The sequence below is a fragment of the Lontra canadensis genome, unplaced genomic scaffold, assembly GCF_010015895.1.
Source record: "Lontra canadensis isolate GAN:19392208 unplaced genomic scaffold, GSC_riverotter_1.0 scaffold29, whole genome shotgun sequence".
NCBI lineage: Eukaryota > Metazoa > Chordata > Mammalia > Carnivora > Mustelidae > Lontra > Lontra canadensis.
In genome coordinates this window covers 8640499-8665746 of record NW_022631023.1, presented here as the reverse complement: position 1 = coordinate 8665746, position 25248 = coordinate 8640499, and the positions used below count along the sequence as shown (strand labels likewise).

General features: G+C 45.4%; 1 protein-coding gene across 5 annotated transcripts in view; it reads left to right on the top strand.

The window, feature by feature from the left end:
• DOP1B (DOP1 leucine zipper like protein B) overlaps positions 1-24724 on the top strand; it is a 106299-nt gene extending 81575 nt beyond the window's left edge. For 2 of the 5 annotated variants that reach the window (XM_032865358.1, XM_032865359.1), the window contains exons 24-37: positions 1508-1563; positions 2963-3067; positions 3164-3230; positions 5064-5208; positions 9855-9940; positions 10181-10290; positions 10415-10561; positions 11500-11561; positions 12065-12193; positions 18422-18558; positions 21634-21689; positions 21911-22066; positions 23538-23667; positions 24195-24724. In XM_032865358.1, the coding sequence (XP_032721249.1) occupies positions 1508-1563; positions 2963-3067; positions 3164-3230; positions 5064-5208; positions 9855-9940; positions 10181-10290; positions 10415-10561; positions 11500-11561; positions 12065-12193; positions 18422-18558; positions 21634-21689; positions 21911-22066; positions 23538-23667; positions 24195-24446 (1638 nt within the window). In that variant the 3' untranslated portion in view covers positions 24447-24724. Of the gene's footprint in view, positions 1-1507; positions 1564-2962; positions 3068-3163; positions 3231-5063; positions 5209-9854; positions 9941-10180; positions 10291-10414; positions 10562-11499; positions 11562-12064; positions 12194-18421; positions 18559-21633; positions 21690-21910; positions 22067-23537; positions 23668-23864; positions 24156-24194 lie in introns of those variants that run through there. The other 3 variants (XM_032865360.1, XM_032865361.1, XR_004383616.1) reach the window with 3 other exon arrangements.
• Positions 24725-25248: the final 524 nt, after the last annotated feature.

Genomic DNA, 25248 nt, shown 5'->3' with positions numbered 1-25248 from the left:
CATCCTCATCTCACCTGTAAGTGAGAAAACTGTCCGAGAATTTCTTTCTTTTTTTTTTTTAAAGATTTTATTTATTTATTTGACAGAGAGAGATCACAAGCAGGCAGAGAGGCAGGCAGAGAGAGAGGAGGAAGCAGGCTCCCTGCTGAGCAGAGAGCCCGATGCGGGGCTCGATCCCAGGACTCTGAGATCATGACCTGAGCCGAAGGCAGCGGCTTAACCCACTGAGCCACCCAGGCGCCCCTGTCCGAGAATTTCTTGAGCCGTTTTTATAGCTTCACCTGTCTTAGGGTAGAGCTCTTCCCTTGGACGCCACCTCCGAAAGGGCCCCGGCACATGGCACCGGGGAGCCTCTGCAGAAACGTCCATGCGTGGCAGGCCTGTCATGGTTTCCAAAGAGTCAGTTGCGCTCAGGGCCCTGGTCCCCTTCCTTTGTTCCAAAATTGAAAATCAGCTGTGTGCTTTGGTGGTAAGGAATCCTAAGTAGTGAAACTATTTCTGTCCCCAGTTAGCTGTGTCCTTGTTGAGGAAAGAGGATAGGCTAGCCATGCAGCCAGGTAATGGAACAAGGAATCAGATGTGCAGTGCATGTGAGAGACATCCGTGGCCTTTGTTGGGCCTCCCACGATTGCCGGGTAGTCTTGTTGCCTTTCACTCTTGTACATAAATATTAATCAACCCCGAAGAGAGGAGCGGGGACAAGGGGCCGTCGGATCCGCCGTGACTTTGTGTTTATAACCCTGAGCAAGCTACAAGTGTCAGGACAGTGACCCTGTGCGCTAGTGGTGCCTTCCTACGGGCGTTGTGCTGGCTGCAGCCCCAGAGCAGTCTGGCCTCCAGGAGGAGCCTCTGCAAACAAAAAACTAGGTCTCATCTGGCTGGTGAGGTTTTTTATTTGTTTATTTGTTTTATTTAAATTCAGTTAGTGTGACTGGCTGGTTTTTGGCTGTTCAAGTAACAGAATTAGATTTTGTAGTTAGTTTAATTAGTTCAACTTCTGTAACCTCTACAGATAAGTTCTTATAAGCCAGGAGGGGGGAAATGTGTTTTCAAAACCAGTTTCTAAGAAGTTGCAGCCACTTGGGATTCAGGGAAGCTGTCTGGCCTGAGTGTGAGGAAATTCCCTGAGCTAAGAATTAGAATTTTGTTACCGTCTCTTGTCTGTAGCTGGTTGCATGCCCTAGTGAGGGTCAGCATCGGCCACCACTTTTTGTTCAGGGACATTCAGTTATTACACCAGACTTTCCCTGAATACTTGTTAAAAGCCTGCTGTGGGCTCGCCCTGGAAGTCTGCTAGGAAGGTCAGTAATCTTCGGGGCCTCATAGCTTTGTTCTGTTAAACCTGGGGGATGCATTCCCACGTGTTACTGTATTTGAAAGGCTCTGGCTTAAAAACCTTTGCTTGGTGAGGATATAGACTCAATTTCGTTTTGTATTGTAATTCTTTTTTTTTTTTAACCTCATTTCCTACCAACTTGGAGTCATTGGTTTCACTTTTTATTTTCAGAAAGCACCCCTTGTGGATATCCCCGTGTTGCAGTTTTGCTACGCTTTCGTCCAAAGGTAACGCAGCCCTTCCCAGACACGTCTCAATGATATATGCCATCGCAGTGATTCTAAATGGAACGTTGATGGTACTTGCTGACAGCTGGAGAGCCTTAGTTCAGAAAATGTCTTGACAGGGTCTTAGTTTCCTCCTGAGGTGTGAGAACACCCTGATGATCTTCCTTTTCTTTCTTCAGAGACCTAATCTGACTTTATAAAATCCGGGTGCTGTAGGTCAAACATTTTATGTTCAGTGTTAAACGTGTTAAAGACTTCCTTTAGCAAAAGGAGAAATGGTTTTCCTGGGTGCTATCCTCAGTGTTTTCCCGTGGCTTCTGCCTGGGTGTCCCGAGCTCACTAGCGCTTTTGGATTTCCCACGGGTGGAAAACAAAGCTTCCCAGGCTGCTCGGGTCTTACATGGGCACATCTGGGTACAGCTCGCAGCCCCTCCACCGTGTGGGGCCATCTCTGTTGCAGTAACAAGGGGGAAGTGGGGGTAGAGCCCCTCCTCTCAAGGACGCCACCCAGTCTTCACATGTGTGGCAGGAGTTACGCAGTCGGGCAGCCCGACGACCAGGTACGAGCTCCTTGGTTAACACAGTTCCCGTTCCGTGGCTTGAGCTCATCACATCCTGAGGTTGCAGGAGGCTCGATCAAGGGGGGGTCAGAATCGCAGGAGTCCCCGGGCCTGGGGTGCAGTTCAGACCAGCTGTTGATGATTCACCCAAGCATCATTCGCATTCCTTCCTCTGGGATTTAGAGAGGAGCCAGTCACGTCTTTCCTGGTGGTAGCTGCCGCGTGTCGTCCGCCACGGCGGTCTGAGTGATACGTGAGCTGCCAGACAGCAGCAGGTTAGGATTTTACCCTCCCCTTGCAGAGGAGGCACTGCCGAGGCCACTCCCGAGGCGGTACGTCAGGCACCAGGCCTTGAACCCAGGGCCCTCGGGCTGCGGCTGAGCGGCAGCATGTTCAGTGTGGGCTCCCTGTGACAGCTGCTGAAGATGAGCTTCCTGATGGGTGACCTTGGCACCTGGGGGCCGACTAGTACCAGAAGTACTGGGGAGGCCGGATACTCAAGCTGGACAGGCCCAAGGGATCACACAGCCCTCTGGTTCAAGGCCTTTATTTGATAGACAGGAAACCAGGAGCATCTGACCTGTCAGCAGCAGGATTTCTGGTCTCCACACTCCAGGTTCTTGCCCAAGTACACAAATTTTGTTTGTGCATATTTTAGTCTAAAAAAGAACAAACAGGTCAGTCAGATACACCATCTACCTCTGCTTTACAACTGCCCAGACCTAAAATGTGCTTGTAATACGTGTTTTGACTTGTTCACAGTTGAGTTTTTTTCCTGTTTCATTTTTTTTTTTGTTTTTCCTTTTTTAAAAAAAAAAAAAAAAACCAAAAAAAAACAGGCTCCCAGTAACAGCCTTGCAAGAGAACTTCCCTTCATTGCTGGGTGTGTTGAAGGAATCCGTACAGTTGAACCTAGCTCCCCCCGGATACTTTCTGCTTCTCAGGTATTGGGACCCAGCATTCATGTTACCGTGTGTTTCTGCCAGGACACCCCTCGTTTCTGCAGCATTCTTAGTCTGAAGCTGGTTATCTCTCAACAGCATGCTGAACGATTTTGTGACGAGAACTCCCAACCTGGAAAGCAAGAAGGACCAGAAGGACCTGCAGGTCTGTGTGTGAGAAGTTCAGGAGACGTGCCCGTCCCGGGAGCGGTGTCCACCTTTAGAGGATGTGCCTGTGGATCGGCAACACTGGGCAGAATCGTTCTTAGATGCGCATTTGTCCTCACAGCTGGCTTCCGCTGTTACTGTCTTCAGAGGGCTCCACAGACTCGGGGCAGAGTCGCCTGCCTGAGTTCTCCTGTCAGACCTGAGCAGTCCCCTGTGGGATGACAGGGTGCCCCCACTCCTCAGGGTACTGGATGCGGCCAGAGCCGCCCTGGCAGCGTTACATTAATAACTCCGCCCAGACTGATGCCTTCCCTGCAAACGTTGCTTTCCCCCCTTATTAAAGTACTATATACTCGTAGGAAATCTCAAAAATCCTGAAGAATCAGAGTGAAACTCACCCTAGGAGAAGGGAAATCTTAGAGTAGAAAGGCAACAAATAAATAGAGTGATGGAGTGAGGAAGTCACTATTGTGCAACCGTGAGAAACAGTGATTCAGGGATTTTTGGAGCCAAGGCTTCAATTTCAGCTGGGACGTGTATCAGTTTTTTGCTCTGGCGATAATTCTGCGAATCCTTACGATCCCGGGCATTGGTGAGTGGTTTGTCCAGTTCCCACTGCTGAACCACTGGAGCTCTGTCCAAAGCACAGTCAGGCGTCATTAGGAAACTCAGGGTCTCCTTTGGCCTCCAGTTGTCACGACGGAAGCAACATTAAAGCCCGGATGCTGTGTGACCAGTGCCTGGACGGCACTTCCCAAATTTCCCACTCAAGGCCCCGCTTTGTGGCCCGTTGCCCACAGCACACCCCTCCCTTCAGTCCATTCTGGACATAGCTTTGGCCGCGGTGTTAGCACAGCTGGTAAGGCCGGTACACCTCGCCCCTGCTCGTTTGTGGCCGCTTCTGTCCCGCAGTGCTCAACCTCCTCACCCCTGCTTCGAGGCGGGGCCTGCCCTTCTTCCCCATCACTCACTGCATGGGAAGTGGGACCTCCTCTGAGCTCTCAGTCCCAGTTCCTGCTCTTTTCACCACCGTCAGCCACACCCCACCTCTGCCCAAGCTCAGGACAAGGTAGTTCCCTCAAGGGCGCCCCTGCCGGCCACAGGCTGGCGGGCATGCTCTTGCCTCCTGCCTAAACACAGCACAGCGGAAGTCAGGGTGGTTCGATTCTCAGATGTTCAGGACCTGCGGCCAGTCTCCGCTGGTGACACTTGGTGATGCTGGCTTGAGAAAGGGGCTCAGCATTTCTCTCCCTGTCACAGCCACGTGACCCGCTTCTCTGCTGATTGTGCTCCTGACACGCATCACTCATCACGTCGCCCTCATCGAGTCCATTTCATTTTCTTCTTTGTGTTTCTTGTGCGTTATTGAAAGATGCAATTCTAGCAAGAACCCGTGGTCCTCGAGAAACCAGAAAACGAATGTCCTAGGTGCATGGCGCAGCATGACTTCCCGTCTCTCTGCGGTGCGCCCGCAGTGGCCAGTATGGAAGCCGGTAGTCACATGTGGCTGTTAAGCACTGGGAATGTGGCCTGTCTGGACTGCATGTGCTGTGGTATAAGACAGGCATCAGATCTCAAAGGCCTCGTGCAAAAAACAAGTGTGAATCTCGTTAATTTTTACTTTGATTACAAGTCGATCGTATTTTGGATATATGAAGTTAAACAATAGGAGCTTGTTTCTTCTGATGTTTTAATGTGGTTCTTGGGAAACTGCATATTATCTGTGCGGTTCTAGTTGTGACCTGCATTGTGTTTCTACTGGTTGGTGCCGTTGTAGGCACTTTTAGATTCTGAGCTAACCTCCTTTCCTCTTTCTCTCCTTTACTCTCAGGAAGTCACTCAAAAAATCCTAGAAGCCGTAGGGAGCATTGCTGGCTCTTCCTTGGAACAAACCAGCTGGTTAAGCAGAAACCTGGAAGTGAAGGCCCAGCCTCAGATCTCTCTAGAAGAATCTGATGCTGAGGAAGATTTGTGTGGTAGGTACAGAGACGGTCAGAAGACAATGCCTGCTGCCAGCTACTGCAGGGGGGTCTGGTTTGTCCTTAAAAGTAAAACAGTCTGGGGGCACCTGGGTGGCTTGCACGGTTAAGCATCTGGCTCTTGATCTCAGTTCAGGTCTTGATCTCGGGGTTACGTGTTCAAGCCCCGCACTGGGATCCATGCTGGGCACTGAATCTACTTTAAAAAAAAAAAAAAAGCCGACAGTTTGTTTTTACTGTTTACAACATAATTTGTGTGTAATAAACAATAGGATTCCACTGATAGAGCCCCGAGTGACATATGCTGCCATGGCAGCTCTCACTGAGCCTAGATCAGAATCCAAGAAAGTAGCTTCCCAGGATAATCTACACAGATTAGGTGAAAGAAATCTGTGGGGTATAGAAAATACGGAAATGTAGGTCTTTCTTTTTGTGGAACTGTGGAAGGAAAATTCAGTAAACCAACGAACTGTCGTCAGGTGGTTAGAGTCATTAGATTGTGTCTTCTCTTTATGATTAACACACCCATGCTTCTCAGTGATCCTTGTGCCTTGTCGCTGCCAGGGATGTGAAGGTTTTTCTAGTGAAGGTCACATGGGCTCGGCACACCTCAGCCTTGCTCTCAGTTACAGCTTCCGAGGAGAGCAGCCAGGAGACACTGAGAGGAGACTCCTCTGTCTACTCGGGCCGTGATCAGCCAGGTGCTCTCGAGGAGTCTGCCTTAAATATGGCCAGGGAGGTGGTTCATCGCCAGTGCCCTGAAGACCACCGGACAGATCTGCCGATGAAGCAGACCGTAGGCGATCAGATCTACTGCAGGGAGAGACAGACTTGGCAGGGTCATAGCAGCGTCTCATTGGGGAAGTTCAGGGAGGACCTTTGTAGGGTGGCAGGGCCTTGGCCAAGTCCTTTGTGGCAGATCTTTTAGGGTGGGGAACTGGTCGGGATTGGGCAGAGTTTTGGATGGGTGGGCACAGCGCAGGGCGAGAGTCCTGAAGTGCGTCTTGACGAGCACCCTGCCTGTTTCAATATGTAAACTGTTTTAGTCGGTTTTCAGTGGTTCCTTCAGGATTAAGTGTATTTTGGAGAAAGTAACTGTTTTTGCTAGTTCTCGGTATTATTTAACCAGGGGACAGAAGCGTGTGCCCAGTCCCAGTATAGGTTACACCAAACGAGTAAACCAGTTTGCTCTTAGTTTTATGAACACAAGGACAAAAAATTACATTTAAGTTCTCAATAGGAACTACATAGTACAGTACCCACCACGAAGGCAATGTTCAAAAGCTGTCCTGTGATATTTTACTGGGTCTTTCATTGTCATTAGCAACAGTTACAGCAACAGCTCAAAGCTACGTCTATGATCTTTACCAAAAAAGAGTCAAGAAGTCAGGGCTCTTTTCTCTCACAGGTAGCAGAAATAATGGAAACAAAAGAACAAAAACACTTCGGCTCCTGTAAGTGAAAAGCCCTGCGTCGGTGTCTGGTTCTAGGCATAGCAGGAATCAGGCAATTGGCTCAGGTGAGCCAGGTCTGGTGCGGAGATCCCGGGTGGTTCATCTCGGGCCCCATGGCTGACCTGGAGGAGGACAGGGAAGGGCTGGTGCATGGGAGCCTCGAGAAACGAGTGCCTACCGGAAGGGGCTTCTCTCCCCAAGAGGAGGAAGGACGGCGTACTCGGCAGACTGTGGTCCACCGGCCGCTACTTCTGCCATACTGGCTTGGTAATGAGTTTTGTGGTTTGCGTTAAGAAAAATAATTACCCTTGATTGTGTAATGAAGCTGCTACAAGCAGTGCCCTGTCGTTTGCTGACATAAAGCAGCAGTGAGGCTTTCTCAGGCTGTGGCTGTGTTTATAGCTGTGGTTCAGGAAGGGGGCTCTTGCCTCTGCTGGGGTCACTCCCCCGGGGTCATTCCTGCCCCACGTGCTGGTGTACAGCTGGAACTGCTCCACCAGAGCGGCTGGACCGACTGCTCGGACCACGGGCACTGGGCCTGGCTTTTGCACAATGATTGCATTTGACCTCGAGATAATGCTAGAGTAAAATTACCTTATTTTTGTTTAAAGAAATCAGAGAATTCCAAAGCTGGAGGTGATTTTGGAGCTTCTCTATAAAACCTAATTAGCTAATGATAGAGGACCAAAAACCCTGAGTGTTTAGGTCATGACCTTGTTTTACTTAAACAAATTACGTGTATACATATGGGCCATAGAAAGCATGAGACAAAGTGAGGCTTCAAATATTGTGTTTGTCCCCATTTAAAGTTTGTGTGCGTGCCCCCGATGTGTGGCTTCTCACTCTGAGTCCGCGGGTGGTGTGTCCCGCGTGCGGGCCCTTCAGCACAGGCACACGGGCAGCACGGAAGAGGATAAGCAAAAAGCACATTAACAAAGGGACCTTTCAACTCTTTTGAAAATCTGAAGTTCTTTCAAAATGAAAGCTTTTTAAAGATCAAAAGAAGAAGTAAATGACCCTGAGAATTTCAGGTGGTTCTTAGTGTGAGGACAGTGAGGGTCCGATTACAAGGAGCAGCGGGGAGCAGGGAGATGTTACAGAGTGTGTCCTCAAGGAGGTGACAGTTGCTCCGAGAAGCGAGAATTTAGGGGACAGCTGCACAAAGACCTGGAGGGCACTGCTCAGAGGGTGGCAAGTCCTGGCGGTGGGTGTGGGCCAGAAAGCAGGAGACCAGCCTGGCTGGAGCTTACTGAGCAGAGGGCAGGGGCCTGAGTGGGAGCTGAGGGTTGCTGGGCTTAAGGGGAGCCTGGTCAGGAGCTTAGATTTCGTCCCACTCGCTGTGGAAGCCATTAAAAGTGTTTCAAGCAGTGACAGGCTCTTCCTCCGTCTTTAGAAAACAACAGTTTGGCCGCTATGAGCAGTAAGGGCTGTATCAAGTGAGAACGGAAAAGGGAAGGCCAGTTAGACTTCACAGTGGGGTGGGTGAGAGACAGTGCTGGCTCGGAGGCAGGGGTGATGGAAAGGTGGACTGATTTAGATGCAGAGTCAGCAGAATTTGCTGATGGGCTGCATGTGGTGGTTAACGAAAAAGGCAATCAAGGATGACTTTGGTTTTTAGCTTACGCAATTTATCAAGGGGGAGAAGACCAAAATAAGAACATTCTGGAACAGGAAACTGAACTTGGTTTTGCAAGCATTACATTGAGATGTCAGAAAAAAAGAGAAGGAGCCAGAAACGATGCTTAAGTGGTCACTGGGGTAGGAGAGAAACCAAGAGAGCAGAGTCATGAAACATGAGAGGAGGGTGCTTTCAGAAGGAGGGAGGAGTAACACAGTGGAAGGCTGCTGAGAAATAGGGGAAGGTCCGACAGAGACCCACTGGGCTTGACAACATGGAGGTTGGGAACAACGAGGGTGGGAACACTGGAGCGGGTGGAGAGGAGGCTAGGAGAGGAGGAGGAAGAGGTCGTGAATGCAGAAAACTCCTTGAAGCTTACTTGTCAATAGGACAATAACCGAGTAGAACTGATGGTCAAAGAATAGCCCTTATTTTCTTGTTTTTAAATTGGAGTATACCAGAGCATATTTGTATGTGACGGATTGTGCAGCAGAGAGGGAAAAATAAATACCAAAGAGAGAAAGGACAGTTCGAAAGCAAAGGCCTCGATGGCCATGGGGCCAGGCTTGATGTCAGAAATGGAATTACTGTTCTTCCATAGGAGCCAGGAGCATGTGTATCAAAACAGGAGACAGCGCAGAGAACATAGAGATGTGGCCAAACTGAGGGAGCTCCCATTTGTCTCCGTTAATTGTCTCAGTGAAATAGGTGCGGTTATCAGCTGAGAAGGGAAGAGTGTTGATGGTTATTGAGGAAAGGCCTGCAAGAATGACGGGCCAGAGTAGGAAAGCCAGCACACTGCCGGGGCACGGCTGGTAGGACTCTGTGGTAGCATCAGGTCCTTTTTGAGATTCACGGTCATGAAGGAAAGTGAGCTCTATTCCATTGTTGTTTGGTTTTCTCTGGAGCGTTCAACTACACAGAAACTCCACAGGCTGATCTGTGGGTTTAGCCAGCTTTGCATTTTTCCAGGTGAGTTCCTCAGAGGGAGAGAGCAGCAAAAGAGCCCAGGATGTTTGCCAGGTCGATGCGAGACCACGGGTATAGGTGGGGAGGCGAGAAGGGCAGACCCGGAGGTGTTGGTGGGTGGTCAGAGTGCCAGACCAAAGGGTTGGAGGTCTGCGCAAGGGTTCGGGAAAGGCAAGATGTGGTCAGAGAGGGAGGCTGGAAGTGGAGATTTGGGAAATTGGTGAGGCCACGGGTGTGATGATGACAGTGGGTGACCACGCTGGCCCAGAGTAACAGATTATTGTAAGAGAGGAGGTCGGGGGTCAGAGGCCCAGAGGGTAAGATGGATCATCCAAGGGGATGTGGACATTCTGAGAACAATGCTGTGAAGAGGGATGGGGAGGAGGACAAGTGACAAGTGAGTCAGCGCTGATTTATGTGATCTCAATACCCAGGTTCTTCCTGAAGTTGAACATGTCAACAGAAAGGAACCCCTAAGGGATACTTATGTGCATCCTCAGTGTGCAAGGCTGGGGTGCATCGCTCACATCTGTGAGATGTCTCAGGGGCAGAAATGGTGGCCCATCCGCCATGATTGAAGCACAAATGCATCTTTCTGTCAGCAGATGCCACCGCAGCTGCTTCAGCAATGGTGTCGGCGTCTGCCCCGTCGGTGTACAGCGTTCAGGCCCTGTCTCTCCTGGCAGAGGTCAGTGCACACCTGACTTGCCCTCCCTCAATGGTGTGACGGCCAGCCCGGAGCTTGGCGCAGGCCCTCCAGTCTTGGGCCAGCGAGTACTGGCTGCCCCTCCTGGCTGACCTCCAGAGCTCTCCCAGCCTCAAGCTGCCCCAGGGAGTTGTCTTACTAGGTTATGTGTCCCTCAAGGACTAATTCTTACTGTCGCTGGCCTCAGAAGGTTTCTGTTTCCTTGTGATCCTGCTCCGGTAGGTCCTGGCATCTCTCCTGGACATGGTTTATCGAAGTGACGAGAAGGAGAAAGCAGTGCCCTTGATCTCCCGCTTGCTTTATTACGTGTTTCCTTACTTACGCAATCACAGGTAATGTCATCTTTTCCCTGGTGTCCTGCTCGTAGGGAGCAAAATCGCGTATGGGAAAGGCACCAGGCGGCTTTCTTTGCACAATCTTTGACCTTGAGCCTTTTCCCTCCCCACCCGTGTTCAGTGCCTACAACGCTCCCAGCTTCCGGGCCGGCGCTCAGCTGCTGAGCTCTCTGAGCGGCTACGCCTATACGAAGCGAGCCTGGAAGAAAGAAGTCCTGGAGTTATTCTTGGACCCTGCTTTCTTCCAGATGGACACTTGCTGTGCACAGTAAGAGACGCTGTTCTGACAAAGGGCTGCTGCAAATCCTCCAGTGGAGAAAATGTTTCGGTTGACATAATTCTACTTGAAATGGGAGCAGTTAGCATCAGCCCAGATCCTAGGACGGCCCTGTCACAAGCTCGCGTGTTAACTGCGTTCATGGCAGGGGGGCTGGGTGCTTTAAAAATACAGAGGTGCATTTTTTATCAAAAGGATTTTGGTTACGAGAGCACGTTATCCCCAGAGCGCACAATCCAGGGTTCCGGTGTCCCCTGGCCTAGTACTGGGGGTCACAGAGTACTCCAGCGCTAAGATGACAGAGCCTGCTGCGACCCCGTGCTGTCCTTATCCCGCGTCTCAGCATACGCTTCCCAAGTTGTCACTGAGACTGTGCAGCCAGCCAGGCGTAGCTGCTGACATAGAGATGGGAGGAAAACTCCCTGCGCCCTTTCCTGGAAGGTCAACAGAACCACACAGTGGCTCTGCCCCGTCCCGTTCACGTCTTTATCAATAGCCTTGATGGCGGGTAGCGACTGGTCAGAGTTTGCTCTGCTGCCTCCCACCCCCAACTCCTCGCAGTCCTGCTTTCAGTCACCTTGAAAGCCTGTTGCTCTTCTGGGGAGCCCACTTGGAAAATTAGTTGTATTTGATACACTATTCCTACTTTCCATCAGCACAAGGGCAACTCTTGAAAAAACTGTTTCTCTTTTACCGTAAGCTGGGAATTACTCTTTCTTTCCTTTGTTATTCCTCGCCTGTGTCATTAAGTTTATAAATGAAGAGCTTTTGCTCAGCTTTCCCTTGCATTAAAACCTATTCCTTTCACTAACTTCTTTTCAGGAAACAGGTTTTAATAGATCTCAAAGGGGCATGTTCTTTTCTTGATGCCTCTAATCAGACTGTCATCCCTTACATACTTAATTAACTTTGCTTTTTTTAATATCCAGTTGGAAGTCCATTATTGACCATCTTCTGACTCACGAGAAAACAATGTTTAAAGATCTAATGAGTAAGTTGCATGCTACTTGCACATAAATCACACTTTTAAAGGCCCGATCCCCTCATAATCCGCTTTTACCACATAGCTCAGGACTCCCGTCGGATCTTCAGTGATGCCGCCTAAGCTGCAAACTGTAATGTAACGTGCCTAATGTGTCAGGACTCACGAGTGAGCCTCCCGGTTCCAGAGCATTGACCAGAAGGCCCGACAACCTTTCCCTACAGCTTTACCACGGGGGTATACTTTTGAAAGTAGTGATAGGGTTACCATAATTGATTAGGAGTAATTGTCTGTCCCTCATATCCTCTTCTAATGCTCTATTGTTAAATGTCCTTCAAGATGTATTTATGTTTCCTAATAAATATGTCAGTAATAACCACGAGACGATGATTACTTAGGACCATGATTTTTCACCAGGAAGGATAGAAATGACACGATTATGAATGTCCTGTCACTTACCTCTGATTGCGGTTTTCTCACTAAATGGAACGTATCGGCTGTATTTATTCTAGACATGCAGAGCAGTTCTTTAAAACTGTTCTCGAGTTTTGAGCAGAAAGCCATGCTGCTAAAGCGCCAGGCTTTTGCCGTCTTGAGTGGAGAACTTGATCAATACCACCTTTACCTTCCTCTGATACAAGGTAAGAAGGCCACCCCACCCTCACCCCCAGCACACACCCCCCTGGTGGATGGACCCCCAGCTCGGGCAACTACCAGAGTGGCCCACAGCATGTTGGGCCGGATGGCAGAGTGTTAAAATGAGTGCTTGTGGAAGACCTCGGGAAATTTATCAGCGAATCTGAAACTTTATTTTAAAAATCGACGATTATAATGCCGTTAGTTTTTCTTAGGTAGTTTCTGAAAGTCTGAGTACTTTCTTAGCATTGCCTCCTGCTAGATCCACCTGCGGACAGGGTATTTGAGGTCCCACCACTAACCGAGGCTAGTGAAGGAGAAGTCCCTTTCCTTAAGTTTTTCTCTTTTTTGTACTCACTATATTCTTTGCTTCAAAAATGAACTACTGCCGCTATTGTACATGATCTTAAAGGGGTTTTTTTCCCTGCATAAAATGTGCAGGTGGCGAAGTGGGCATTCTGCCTAAGTTCACCCTTCTCCAAGATACAAAAGAATTCTCAAATAGAAATGTGTTTTCTTTAAGACTCATAGCCTGAATGGAATCAAATAAAATTAATACAATTCTTGAAGGATTTCTTTGCTTAATATTATGAAAACTAGTATATCAAATAATTTTTCAAATATTAGAATTATGGTGTAAATTCTTTATTGGGGGCCAGGTTTACTAAGGTACAATTTACATACAATAAAAGTCACCTTTTTGGGTATACAGTTCTGTGAATTTTGATAAGCACATACAGTCATGGAACCATCACCATAGTCAACATGCAGAACATTTCCATCACCCCAGAAAGTTCCCCTGAGCCCCTTGGAAGTCATCCCCTTCCCTTCCCCCCGTCCCTACCAAGTGCTAATCTGCCTTCCTCTCATAGTTTCCTCTTGTCCCGAATATCCTAAATGTCATTAGGTGGGGTGACGCCTTTGCGTCTGGCTTCTTTGACTTCCCTAATGTGTTTTGAGAGTCGTCCGTACCGTATTTATCAACAGCATATTGGTTTTTATTGCTGAACGGTATCCATTCTGTGACTGGCTCACCAGTTCACCAATGGTAGGGCATTCGGGTTGTTTCCAGGTAGAATTATGATATCAATCTCTTGCTCTGCCCTTTAAAAGAAAAAGTGTTTATAAATATCTGTCAGCTGGGGCACCTGGGTGGCTCAGTTGGTTAAGTGCCTGACTCTTGATCTCAGCTCAGGTCTTGATATCAGGGTCGGGGGGTTCAGGGCCTGCACTGGGCTCCACACTAGGCATGGAGCCTATAATTAATCAATGTATACATAAGTAAATATATAAATATAAAGAAATTTATAAATGTATCTGTCAGCTCACAAATTCTCTTCTCCAAGTCATCCTGATGACTCTTGATATTAGTAGTAATTGTCAGCTTACATGCCCACTTGATTAACTATTTGAAAGTTCTTAATTGTTATAGTTCAAAACATTAACAGCTCTCACAATTATTAATTATGACTATATTTTATATTTGTAATAGTTAAATATCTTTATACTTAAAACTGACATAATTTCAACCAGTGAAACACAGAAGGAGATTTTCACATCATCAAGTCCTCAGTATGGGGCGCCTGGGTGGCTCAGTGGTTAAAGCCTCTGCCTTCTGCTCAGGTCATGATCTCAGGGTCCTGGGATCGGGCCCCACATCGGGCTCTCTGCTCGGTGGGGAGCCTGCTTCCTCCTCTCTCTCTGCCTGCCTCTCTGCCTACTTGTGATCTCTGCTTGTCAGATAAATAAATAAAATCTTCAAAAAAAATTTAAAAAAAATGAAGTCCTGAGTACTTGAAATATGTGAGAGCAAATGTTCCGATATCAGCAGATCCTTTCTTGTATTTCTGATTCAGGAAGATGGTGGCCAGGATTGCCAGTAAGGGTGATGGCAGCCCTCCAAAGAATTTGGCTGAATGCAGAGACCCATAAGAGACTCTTAACTTAAGGAAACAAACTGAGGGTTGCTGGAGGGGAGGCGGGGAGGGGCTGGGATAAGTGGGTGATGGACATTAAGGAAGGCATTTGATGGAATGAGCACAGAGTGTTCTATGCAACTGATGAATCACTGAGTTCTGCCCCTGAAACTAATAATACACTATATGTTAACAAAATTGGATTCAAATTTAAAAAGAAAAAAGATAATGAATGTAGAGTCAAAGCCGAGCCTTGTTGCATCCCTACAAAACACGGAGAGGAGAAGACCAGGAATCACTTGTCCTCAAGTGTCTGTGCAGCGTCTGTGGTCTGTATGCTCCTGGCCGCTCGACGCTGTCTGGAAGGGCAGCCTTAAGTCCACTCTCAGTGGAGGCAAGAGGAGGAAACTAGAAAGGAGAACCTGTAGGCCAGTGTATCACATGGTCCTTTTGGTGCCTTCCCACCTGAGACCAAAGACCTGTTCATTCTCTCCCCCGTCTCCCATCACACACCTTTAAAACAAGTGGGCTGAGGCCCGGAGAGCTAAAGAGATGGTATTGGGTGTATAGAGCGAGAAAAGAACAGACCAGAGCCTTTCTCAAACAGTGCGGTATGGTTTGACCACAGCAGGATCTAAGCATCCAACAGTTCTAAGGAAATCATGCCTCTGAGAGGGAGAGAGAGTAGGAGCTCAGGGCTCTCCCCCGTTTCTGCTCAAAGAAACTCCTTGGGTTCGTAAGGTTTATCACTCAGCTAAGAAAGGAGGGTTAGAGATTGAAGAACATTCGTGATTCTAAAATAGATCATCTTGGCTGAAGAAGAATCTTATGAATTTAGCTTTTCTTTGGAGCACCAATATGAAATATGTGTACAAACCACTTTTTCCATAATACTTTCTGTTTTGGGGGCTCCTGGGTGGCTCAGTGGGTTAAAGCCTCTGCATTCCGCTCAGGTCATGATCCCAGAGTCCTGGAATCAGCTCTCTGCTCAGCAGGGAGCCTGCTCCGCCCCCTCCCCCACCCTCCCTTCTGCTTCTCTGCCTACTTGTGATCTCTGTCTGTCAAATAAATAAATAAAGTCTTTAAAAAAATACTTTCTATTTCGAAGTGGCTTAAGACTGACAAGCAGCTGCACAGCCAGTACCGAGTGTTCCTGTGACTGTGCGTCCTGCTTCCCCTCTGGTAACACCTCACACAGCATGGTCCATTAGCAGAACTGCTTCAACCTTCCGGCATGGTTTAGAAAGATAGAGAATGTCTTTTTTACTCATGGAATGCTCTTTCAGTTGCTCCACGTTTCCAACCATTTCTGATTCATCGAAGAATATCTTCTGGATGTTCTTGGAGTACAGGTCTGCTGGCCACAAGTTCTCTCTCTTTCCCTTCATGGAGACTGTTTATCTCATCTTCCTTCTTTTTGGTCTGGGTGACCAAACACCCGGAAGGATGTTTTCATGAGAAATGGAATTCTGGGGTGAAGTTCTTTTCTTTCAGCACTTGAAAAATGTGCTACTTTTTTCTGACTCCATGGTTTCTGAGGGAAGTCTCTCATTCACATTATTGTTCCTTTTTAGTTACAGTAGCCCCCCTTTTCTACAGGTACATTCCAAGACCACTAGTGGATGCTTGAAACCATGGACAGTACCAAATACTACATATACTGTGCTTTTTGCTGTACATAGATGCCTGTGGTTAATTTAATTCATAAATCAGGCACATATAATGCAACAATTATTACAGTATACTATAGTGAAAGTTGCATGAATGTCCTCTCTCTCTCCCTCAAAATATCAGAAGGGTGGCCATGTGGTGAGATGAAGTGAGGTGAATGACATAGGCATGTGAGGTTTCATGTGAGGCCAGTACTGACCCCCTGACGATAGGTCAGAGGGAGGGTCATCTGCTTCGGCAGTCAATCAAGGTCAACCTCAGAAAGCAGGACCGTGGATAAGATGGGGACGGAGGGGACTACTGTAATGTATCATTTCCCTCTGACCACTATCAAGACTTTATCTTTACTTTTTCACGTTTTATTATGTAACTGAATGTTACATAATTTCTTTGGTTTTATCCTTCCTAGAGTTCACTCAGTTTCTTGTATCTGTAGATGTACATCTTTTACCAAATTTGGAATGTTTTCAGACATTATTTCTTCAAATATTTTCCCAGCCTGTACCCTTTTTCCTCTTTCTGGGACTCCAGTGACTGAAACATTAGATCTTTCATTGTCCCACTGGTCCCTGAGCCTGCTCGTTTAACCCCCCTCACTTTTTTTTCTTTCTTTTCTTCAGTTTCAGTAATTTCCACAGATTCTGTCTTCGACTTCCCTCTTTCCTCTGTCATCTCCAGTGTGCTGTTGAGCCCACCACTGAGGGTTTTTCTATTAAAGTGATTTTATTTGGGGCGCCTGGGTGGCTCAGTGGGTTGAAGCCTCTCCCTTCAGCTCAGGTCATGATCTCAGGGTCCTGGGATCAAGCCCCACATCCGGCTCTGTGGGAAGCCTGCTTCCCTGTCTCTCTCTGCCTGCCTCTCTGCCTACTGGTGATCTCTGTCAAATAAATAAATAAAATCTTAAAAAAAAAAAGATTTTATTTTACTTTTTAGTTCTAAAATTGCCATCTGGTTCTTCTTTGTTTCTCCTATTTCTTTGCTAACATTTTCTGTTTGTTTCAAATGTCCGTAATTGATTATTGGAATATTGTTAGACCACATCTTTTTAAAATCCTTTCCTGGTAAACTTCTGTTACCATCTCTGCATTTGTGTCTCTTAATGCCTTTTCTCATTCAGGTCGAAACTTTGGTGTTCCAGCTTACCATTTCCTCAGGTGCCCAGGCCAGAATAAAATAAAAAATTAAAAACCCTCAGGAACTCACCTTCAGGTCATTGCTTAAGTCCCACGGATCCTAGCCGGTCCTGTCACCTTTCCTTCGCTTCTCAGTTTTCTGATGCAGTTTATGTATTTTTGTTCCAGGTTATTTTTTTTTAATTGCTATTAGAGAAATAGGATGTAATCTGTTTCTTCCATCTCATCCAGAACCAGAAACCCAAAGCACTCTTTAAAAATGCCACTCTTTAAAAAATTCTACTGACTGAGCCAGTAGAATGTGCAACTCTTGATCTTGGGATCTTGAGTTCAAGACCCATGTTGGGCGTAGAGATTATTTAAAAAGAATTTTAAAAGCAAAAAATGCCAACATATCTGTCAAGTGTCTGAGTTCTGCTTCATCCTTCATTTGGTCAAGAGAATTTTTTTCTTTCTATTTAAGTAATCCCCACCCCCAGTATGCGGCTTGAACTTACAACCCTGAGGTCGAGAGTCACATACTGGACTGACTGAGCCAGCCAGGCACCCCGGCCAAGAGTATTTTTTTTTTTTTTTAAGATTTTATTTATTGATTTGACAGGCAGAGATCACAAGTAGGCAGAGAGGCAGGCAGAGAGAGGTGGAAGCAGGCTCCCCGCTGAGCAGAGAGCCCGATGCAGGGCTCAATCCCAGGACCCTGGGATCATGACCTGAGCCAAAGGCAGAGGCTTTAACCCACTGAGCCACCCAGGCGCCCCCCAAGAGTATTTTTAAAAGCAAGACATAAAAACCTATTTAAGCTAGCTTAGATAAATAGAAGTTTAATCTTAACTAGCATGTCAGAAGTTCAGCTGTTTGCTGTAGCAATTTTTTCATGTTCCTAAGAAACCTTAAATTATTATGGCGGCGGTGGGGGGGGATCACATTCTGCAAACAATTACTTCCGTGGAGAAGTGAGGAAGACTGTTAGGGGCTAGAGGAACTCACACCTTCTTTCCCTACAGGAATTAAAGTTTTTTAAAAAGTCTTGGCCATGAAATAACCAACTTCACTGAATACCTCTCCCTTTCATTCACTCATTCCACTTCCCACTCCTCACTCCCAGATAGGGTGTCAGTGGCCGGCCAGCGTCTGTGATTCTAGAACACCATCACTCACCAAGTTCCGTCTGTGGTTCTTGTGTCTTATATTTCATATTCTCAGAAGAGCATTTAGTGGTCATTGGTCATCCAGTGGATTTCCAGGCTAAGTCAGAGGTTGATGTCTTTCTGGTCAGCTGTGGCAGAGGCAGAAGTGCCAGTTGTTTCACTCCCCTTACCATGAACCGCTTCACTTCATAAAGCAGAGGGCTGGTGGTAAACGAGCAGGGCAGAAACATTCTCCCAGCAACCATTTCTTAGGCTGCATTGTTGTTAAATGCCAAAACAAATACAGTTTTGGTTTTTTTTCTTTGTCTAGTGAGAAACCTCAAACTGCATATTTGTGTGACATCTTGAAAATCTTCTTTCCTTAGAACGCCTGACAGACAATCTCAGAGTTGGACAGACATCCATAGTTGCTGCTCAGATGTTTCTTTTTTTCAGAGTTTTGCTGCTAAGAATATCTCCCCAACATCTGACTTCACTGTGGCCCATAATGGTCTCTGAATTAGTAAGTACAAATATTTTTACTCTTGGAAGCGGGGCTGAAGCGTTTTTTGTTTTGTTTTGTTTTTTTGCTTTTTTTCAGGATTAATATACTATTTCATTTATATCTTAATTTTATCTGCAAAATTTTCAACCAAGCTGGTAGCACATCATCAGCTCTTGGTTAAATAGGGAATTTGTTTTGAGACAAAGCCATTTAATGCATCCCTGGGAAATTTTGTAGTTTGTATAAAAAGAGTATAAAACTTTAAGGCACAATGAGTAACTATGTACACATTACTAACTGACCACCATTGGACAGGTCAAGAAGGTAAAATTCAAGAAACATAAAAAGCTCTGTAAGTTACTATCTTCCTGCTTCCATGGTAAGGAAAGTTCCTAGGCAAAGTCTTTCAGATCTAGTGCCTCTAGGACGAAAAGAGGGTCAGATCATCTTCTGGTAATGCTTGCCCTCCCAGTATCTGGTTGGAGGGGCCATCTCAAGTGAAGTCAAAAGCAAATTAGAGGGAAGACGTCAGGTCATCATGTCTCTGAGCTACTGGTGTGAACTGTAATTTATGGTGACATTATTTACATAATCTGCAGGTTAATCCTTTAAGTTCTAAATTACCGAGTTCACACCCATGACTGGAAATATTACCATCACATACCTTGACCTACCATACCATACCATACCACGAATTCACATAACTAGAGATTCCTAATGAAAAATTATCCTTCCTAGATCCTTCATATTTCCGTCGAAGAACTTCCTGGCCAGATGTTCACATTCACTGATAATAGATTTCCATAACAGGCTCACTGTGTGTATGTTGTGAGTTTCTTTGAAGCCAAATCTTATAGGGAAATATTTAAGGTTGAGGGTGGCTCAGTCCATTGAGCATCTGCCTTTGGCTCAGGTCATGATCCTGGGGTCCTGGGATGGAGCCCCGCAGCTCAGCGGGGAGTCTGCTTCTCCCTCTCCCTTTGTCTGCCTCTCCCCCTGCTTGAGCTCTCTCTCTCTCTCTCCATCAAATAAATAAAATCTTCAAAAAAAATATTTAAGATTAAAAGCTTAATGCTGTTTGGAAGGCTGTTAACAACCATTAATCTCAGAAAGCATTTTAAGTTTGTGGGTAGGCTTTTAAGAGCAGCATTTCTGAATTACACCACACATTTTAGTTCTTCCTTACTCACATTTAATTATAAATTAGTCATAAAGATATGTTCTAAGATTCTGAACACATATTCGGGAATATTTTCAAAATTCTCTTTCAGGAACAATGCACTATTTCATATATATCCAACTTCATATTGAAAATGTTCAAGTTGGTAGCACATAGGTTTTAGTTAAATAGAGAATATTTTATCTTCTGTAATCATATTTGATCATTTAACCATCAGCCTATTTCCACTGATTTAAATTGTTTGATATTATTTGCTGTTTTTTAAACTTTTTTTTTCCAGTTTTACCAAGATATAATTGACGTACAGTAATATATAACCTTAAGGTGTACAGAGTGATTTGACTAACATACATGGTGAAATGATGACCGCTGTTAAGTTTAGCTAACATCGATCATCTCATAGATATAAAAAGAGGAAAAGAAAAACATGTTTCTTCCTTATGATAAGAACTCTTAAGATTTACGTTTAATGATTTTATATATACCCTACGGCAGTTTAACTATTGTTGTCATGTTGGATATGATGCCCTGGTACTTAACTCATTTTTTTTTTTTTAGACTTTATTTATTTATTTGACAGAGAGACATCACAAGTAGACAGAGCGGCAGGCAGAGAGAGAGAGAGAGAGAGAGAGAGATAAGCAGGCTCCCCGCTGAGCAGAGAGCCCGATGCAGGACTCGATCCCAGGACCCTGAGATCATGACCTGAGCCGAAGGCAGCGGCTTAACCCACTGAGCCACCCAGGCGCCCTTACTTAACTCATCTTAAAATGAAAGTTTGTACTTTTCGACCACCTTCATCCCATTTCCCCTCCCCCACACCTGCCTTGGATAACCACAAATCTGATCTCTTCTTCTATGAATTTGGTGTGTTTGTTTTTAAGATTCCACATATAAATTAGATTATGCAGTATTTGTCTTTGTCTGATATATTTCACTTATTATAATGTTGTCAAGGCTCATCCATGCGGTTCCAAACAGCAGGATTTCCTCCTTTTTTATAGCTGAATAATATTCTACTCTATAATCTACAACATTTTCTTTATCCATTCATCCATCAGTAGACACTTGGATTTTTCCCATGTCTTATAACTAACACTGCAGTGAACATGAGGATGCAGATATCTTGTCAACACGGTGTTTGCCTTTCCTTCTGATACATTCCCAGAAGTGTAATTGCAGGATCATAGCATAGTTCCATTTTTAATTTTTTGAGGAACCTCCTTCCTACGGTGGTTACACCAGTTCGCATTCCCGCCCACAGTGCACAAATGTCCTTTTTCTCCACATCCTCACCAACACTTGTCGTTTCTTGTCTTTCTGATGCTAGCCGTTCTGACAGGTGTGAGGTGGTATCTCACTGGGGTTTTGTTTGTTTGTTTGTCTTGCATTTCCCTGATGGTTAATAATGCGGAGCATCTTTTCATGGACCTGTGCGCCATGATACCTTCTTTGGAAAAATGTCTATTCAAGTCCTTTGCCCATTTTTACATTAAATTATTTGCTTTTTTGTTACTGAGTTGTATGACTTTTTAAATATATTTTGGATGTTGACCTCTTATCAGATATTTGGTTTGTAAATATTTTCCCCCTCTCTGTAGGTTGTCTTCTCATGTTGCTGATTTTTTTGCTTTGTTATTTTTTTCTTTTTAATTTTACTTATTTGTCAGAAAGAGAGATGGAGAGAGAGAGCATAAGCAGGGAGAACAGTGGGCAGAGGCAGAACCAGGTATCCTGCTGAGCAGGGAGCCCAACGCAGGGCTCTATCCCAGAACCCTGGGATCATGACCTGAGCCGAAGGCAGATGCTTAACTGACCGAGCCACCCAGGCGCCCCAGCCATATACATTCTAAACATCAAGCTCGGTTTCATCGCTCTCAAGTAGTAAATTGTATTTATGTTTTCTTTTGAAGATTCAGATATTCATACAGCTTGAAGAAGATCTGAGAGACGATGATGAATCATTGAGGTGAGTTGTGCGAGGGTCTGTGTGCATCCGTGAGTGGTGCACATCACTTTGTGATGCACGGTTATCTAACACTCCGTGTTATTTTCTCAAAGTACTTGGGAAGGGACCAGCTATTTGACCATTTCTTAAACGAAAAAGGCTCCTTATGGACCTTGCACAGCCAGATGGACTACAGCGTATGCGAACAAATTTGTAACAAGAGTTTCTTTGCAAATTTATAGAAACAGCAATAAAATCAACAGAATGAAAATTGCCGATGGAAATGGGCCCTCCGTGGGGGAGATACCCCCGAGTGAACTGGTCTTATATTTATCAGCTTGCAAATTCCTGGACACAGCACTTTCTTTTCCACCTGACAAGATGCCGTTATTTCAAATGTAAGTCAGATAAGACCATGTGTCCTCTTTGAAATGGTGACTTTCCTTGTCAGCACTTTTACTTCGTTGTGACCCATGTATGGGAAGCCCCGGTAGTGGTTTCTAGTGGCCGAAGAGAAGACCAGGTTTCAGAGTGCTCGCAACACCTGCGGTTTCCTGAATTTGACTCCTAATAGTGTTTATGGATGGGTTTCGGGCAGTGTGTGTGGGGGGTGGTTGTTCACGGGTTTTTGCTACTGAGAGTTTATAAAACAAGAGTCGGGGACTGGTGGTCCTCCCTGCATTTGTGTAGATTTCATTATCCGTTTGTTTCTAATTAAATAAATGGAACACTGTCTCCAGCTCACTTTGCCGCTGTTGGCTTACATTTCCTGTAGGCTTAACACAGCTGCTCATATGGTTAATTTCATGCCTGGCCCCAGATGCCACTTCTCTCTGTCCTGTCCCCCTAGAGAGAGTAATCATGTAGAAATGTTTGTGGTTACAATGTGGATTCTTCTTTACAGCAGACTACAGAGTGAAAGAAGCCAATCTGAAATGGCTGTAGACTGTAGGATTCCAACTGTGACATTCTGGAAAAGGCAAAGCTATGGAGACAGTGAAAAGGTGGTCAGGGGTTACGAGAGAGGGAATCAGAACACAGATGATTTTTAGGACTGGGAAACTACTTTATTTGATACTCTAACAGTGGCTGCGTGTCATGATACATTTATCTACACCCATAGAATGCACACCACCAAGAGTGAGGCCTAAGTTGAACTGGGGACTTGGGGTGATAATGATGAGCCAATGTCAGTTCCCCGATGGTTACAGACGTACCATTCTGGTGGAGGCTGTTGGGAGTTATTGCTAGTTCGGAAGTCTTTGGACTTTCCAGGCAATTGTGTTGTGAACCTAAACCTGCTGTAAGGAAGAAAGATTTTTTTTTTTAAGTGGGTTCTGATATATATGAGTATGCATGGCAGCATTATTCATAATAAGCAAAAAGTGGAGAAAATCTAAAGTCCATCGATGTATAAGTATTCATACAATGAAATACTCAGCAATAAAAAGAGATGAAGTACGGACGTGTCCTTGCAGCATGGACGGACCTTGGCAGCATCATGGGAAGTGAAAGACAGCAGTCACAAAGAACCATGTGTTCTGTGATTCTGTTTATATGACTGTCCCCAATAAGAAAATATGCAGAGACAGAAAATAGATGGGTGGTGGCCTAGATGAAGGGGGTATAAGGGATGGAGGGCTGATAGGTAAAGGGAGCAGGGCTTCTTCATGAGGTGATGAAAACATCCTGAAGTTGATTATGGTGATGGATAGACAATTCTGCAAATAAATGAAAGGCTACTAAATTATACACTTCAGAGGGGTGAATCGTATGGTGTGTGAGTTGTATCTCAAGAAAACTGTTTAAAACTCCTTTTGAAGTTGGCTCTGAGCATGATGTCGGGTTTTGTTTTGTTTTTTTGTCCAGTTACAGGTGGGCATTTGTTCCAGAAGTGGACACAGAGGGCCCTGCCTTCCTGTCGGATCTCGAGGAGAGTCACCAAGAATGCAAACCCCACACCGTTAGGATTCTGGAACTTCTAAAACTAAAATATGGGGTAAATGTCTTCCTTTTTGCAATTTATATTTGTGGCAGAAGGGACATATCTAGGCAGCGAGAGAAGTCCTTCACGCGCTGCTTGACTTGAATGACTTTGAATAATTTTCTAAAGTTCTTTGATCCGAGTGTTAAAACTTGGAGGTGGTAGAAATCCCATCTTTACTTTCTCATTTTTATGTCACTTTCTCATCCCAGTTGCCGAGGTAAGCATCCTGGATGACAGGATCAGGTTCCGTGGAAGTTTTATACACAGAGTCCCTTTATTATGCTAAGGACAGGCCTGCAGGAAAAATGTTTGGAGCCTGGCTGGGGAGGGCACAGGCAGGGGCTGGGGTGGAAAATGTCAGTTGAAGACCAGCATTTGAGTTCATTTGGAAACGGCCATGAGTACTGGTAGTGAATGTTCCTAAAAAACCCACAGCTTAGGTCTGCAGCCCGCGTGTACCTCACTTGCATCTCTAACCCTTAGCAAAGCCGTATCATCTTTACGGAGTTGGGTGGTGTTTTTTGTTTTTTTTTTTGCAGGAAATTGGCAGCTCTGATGAGATCACCATGAAGAATGAATTCCCCCTTCTGCGCCAGCATTCTGTTTCCAGCATCAGGCAACTGGTGCCATTCTTCCAGACTCTAAGTTGTGCTTTTAAAACCCAGAGTAAAATGCCTGCTGATACCCAAGGACCTCCGGTCTTGGAGTTTCCTGTCACAGATAGCCCAAGGGTCTTGAAACAACTAGAAGAATGTGTTGAGTATGATTTTTTGGAACATCTGGAATGTTAACCACGTAAGACAGAATTTCAAATCCGTTTACTGATACTGCTGTGAAAACCAGGATTTATCCTAAACAAGAAAAGAGCCGGGATAGTGCTTTTAAATAAATTTATTTCAGTTTTGAAGGTCGATTTCAGATAATTTTCTGTGGGGCAACAAAACACACCTCCCTAAATGCTTTGTAATATATTTGGATCTGATTGTATGTTTCTTCCTCAATTTATGTAAAGAAAATAAAATAATATATCATCTGATGCTAGCACAAAATTTGTAATATGAAGTGTGAAGGTAATCAGTTGTTTTCTTTGTCGATGTAGATATATGGGCTGTCAGTATATTTCCCTAAAAGTTTACACTTGTTGAATATTACTTTTAACCTTTCACTCATATCCTTTAAAGCATTTATTTTGTACCATATTTTAAAACCAAAGTATGTTATTTTCTGAAAATAATAATTGCCATTACCATTGGCTTCAGCAGTGCTGAGGGCTTGAAGATACCAGAGTATATTTAACTCTTGCCCATTAAAAGCACATGGTAGGTGGCTCAGTTGATTAAGCATCTATTTCAGCTCAGATCATGATCTCAGGGTTACGAGTTCAAGCCCCAGGTCGGGCTTCATACTCAGAGCAGAGTCTGCTTGGGATTCTTTCCGTCTCCCTCCCTGTCTGCCTCCCCTCCCGCCCCGCGTACTCTTGCATACATTCTCTCTCTCTCTCAAATAAATAAATAAAATCTTAAAAAAAAAAATCACATGTTAAGGGGCACCTGGCTGGCTCAGTCGGTGGAGCATGTGACTCTTGATCTCGGG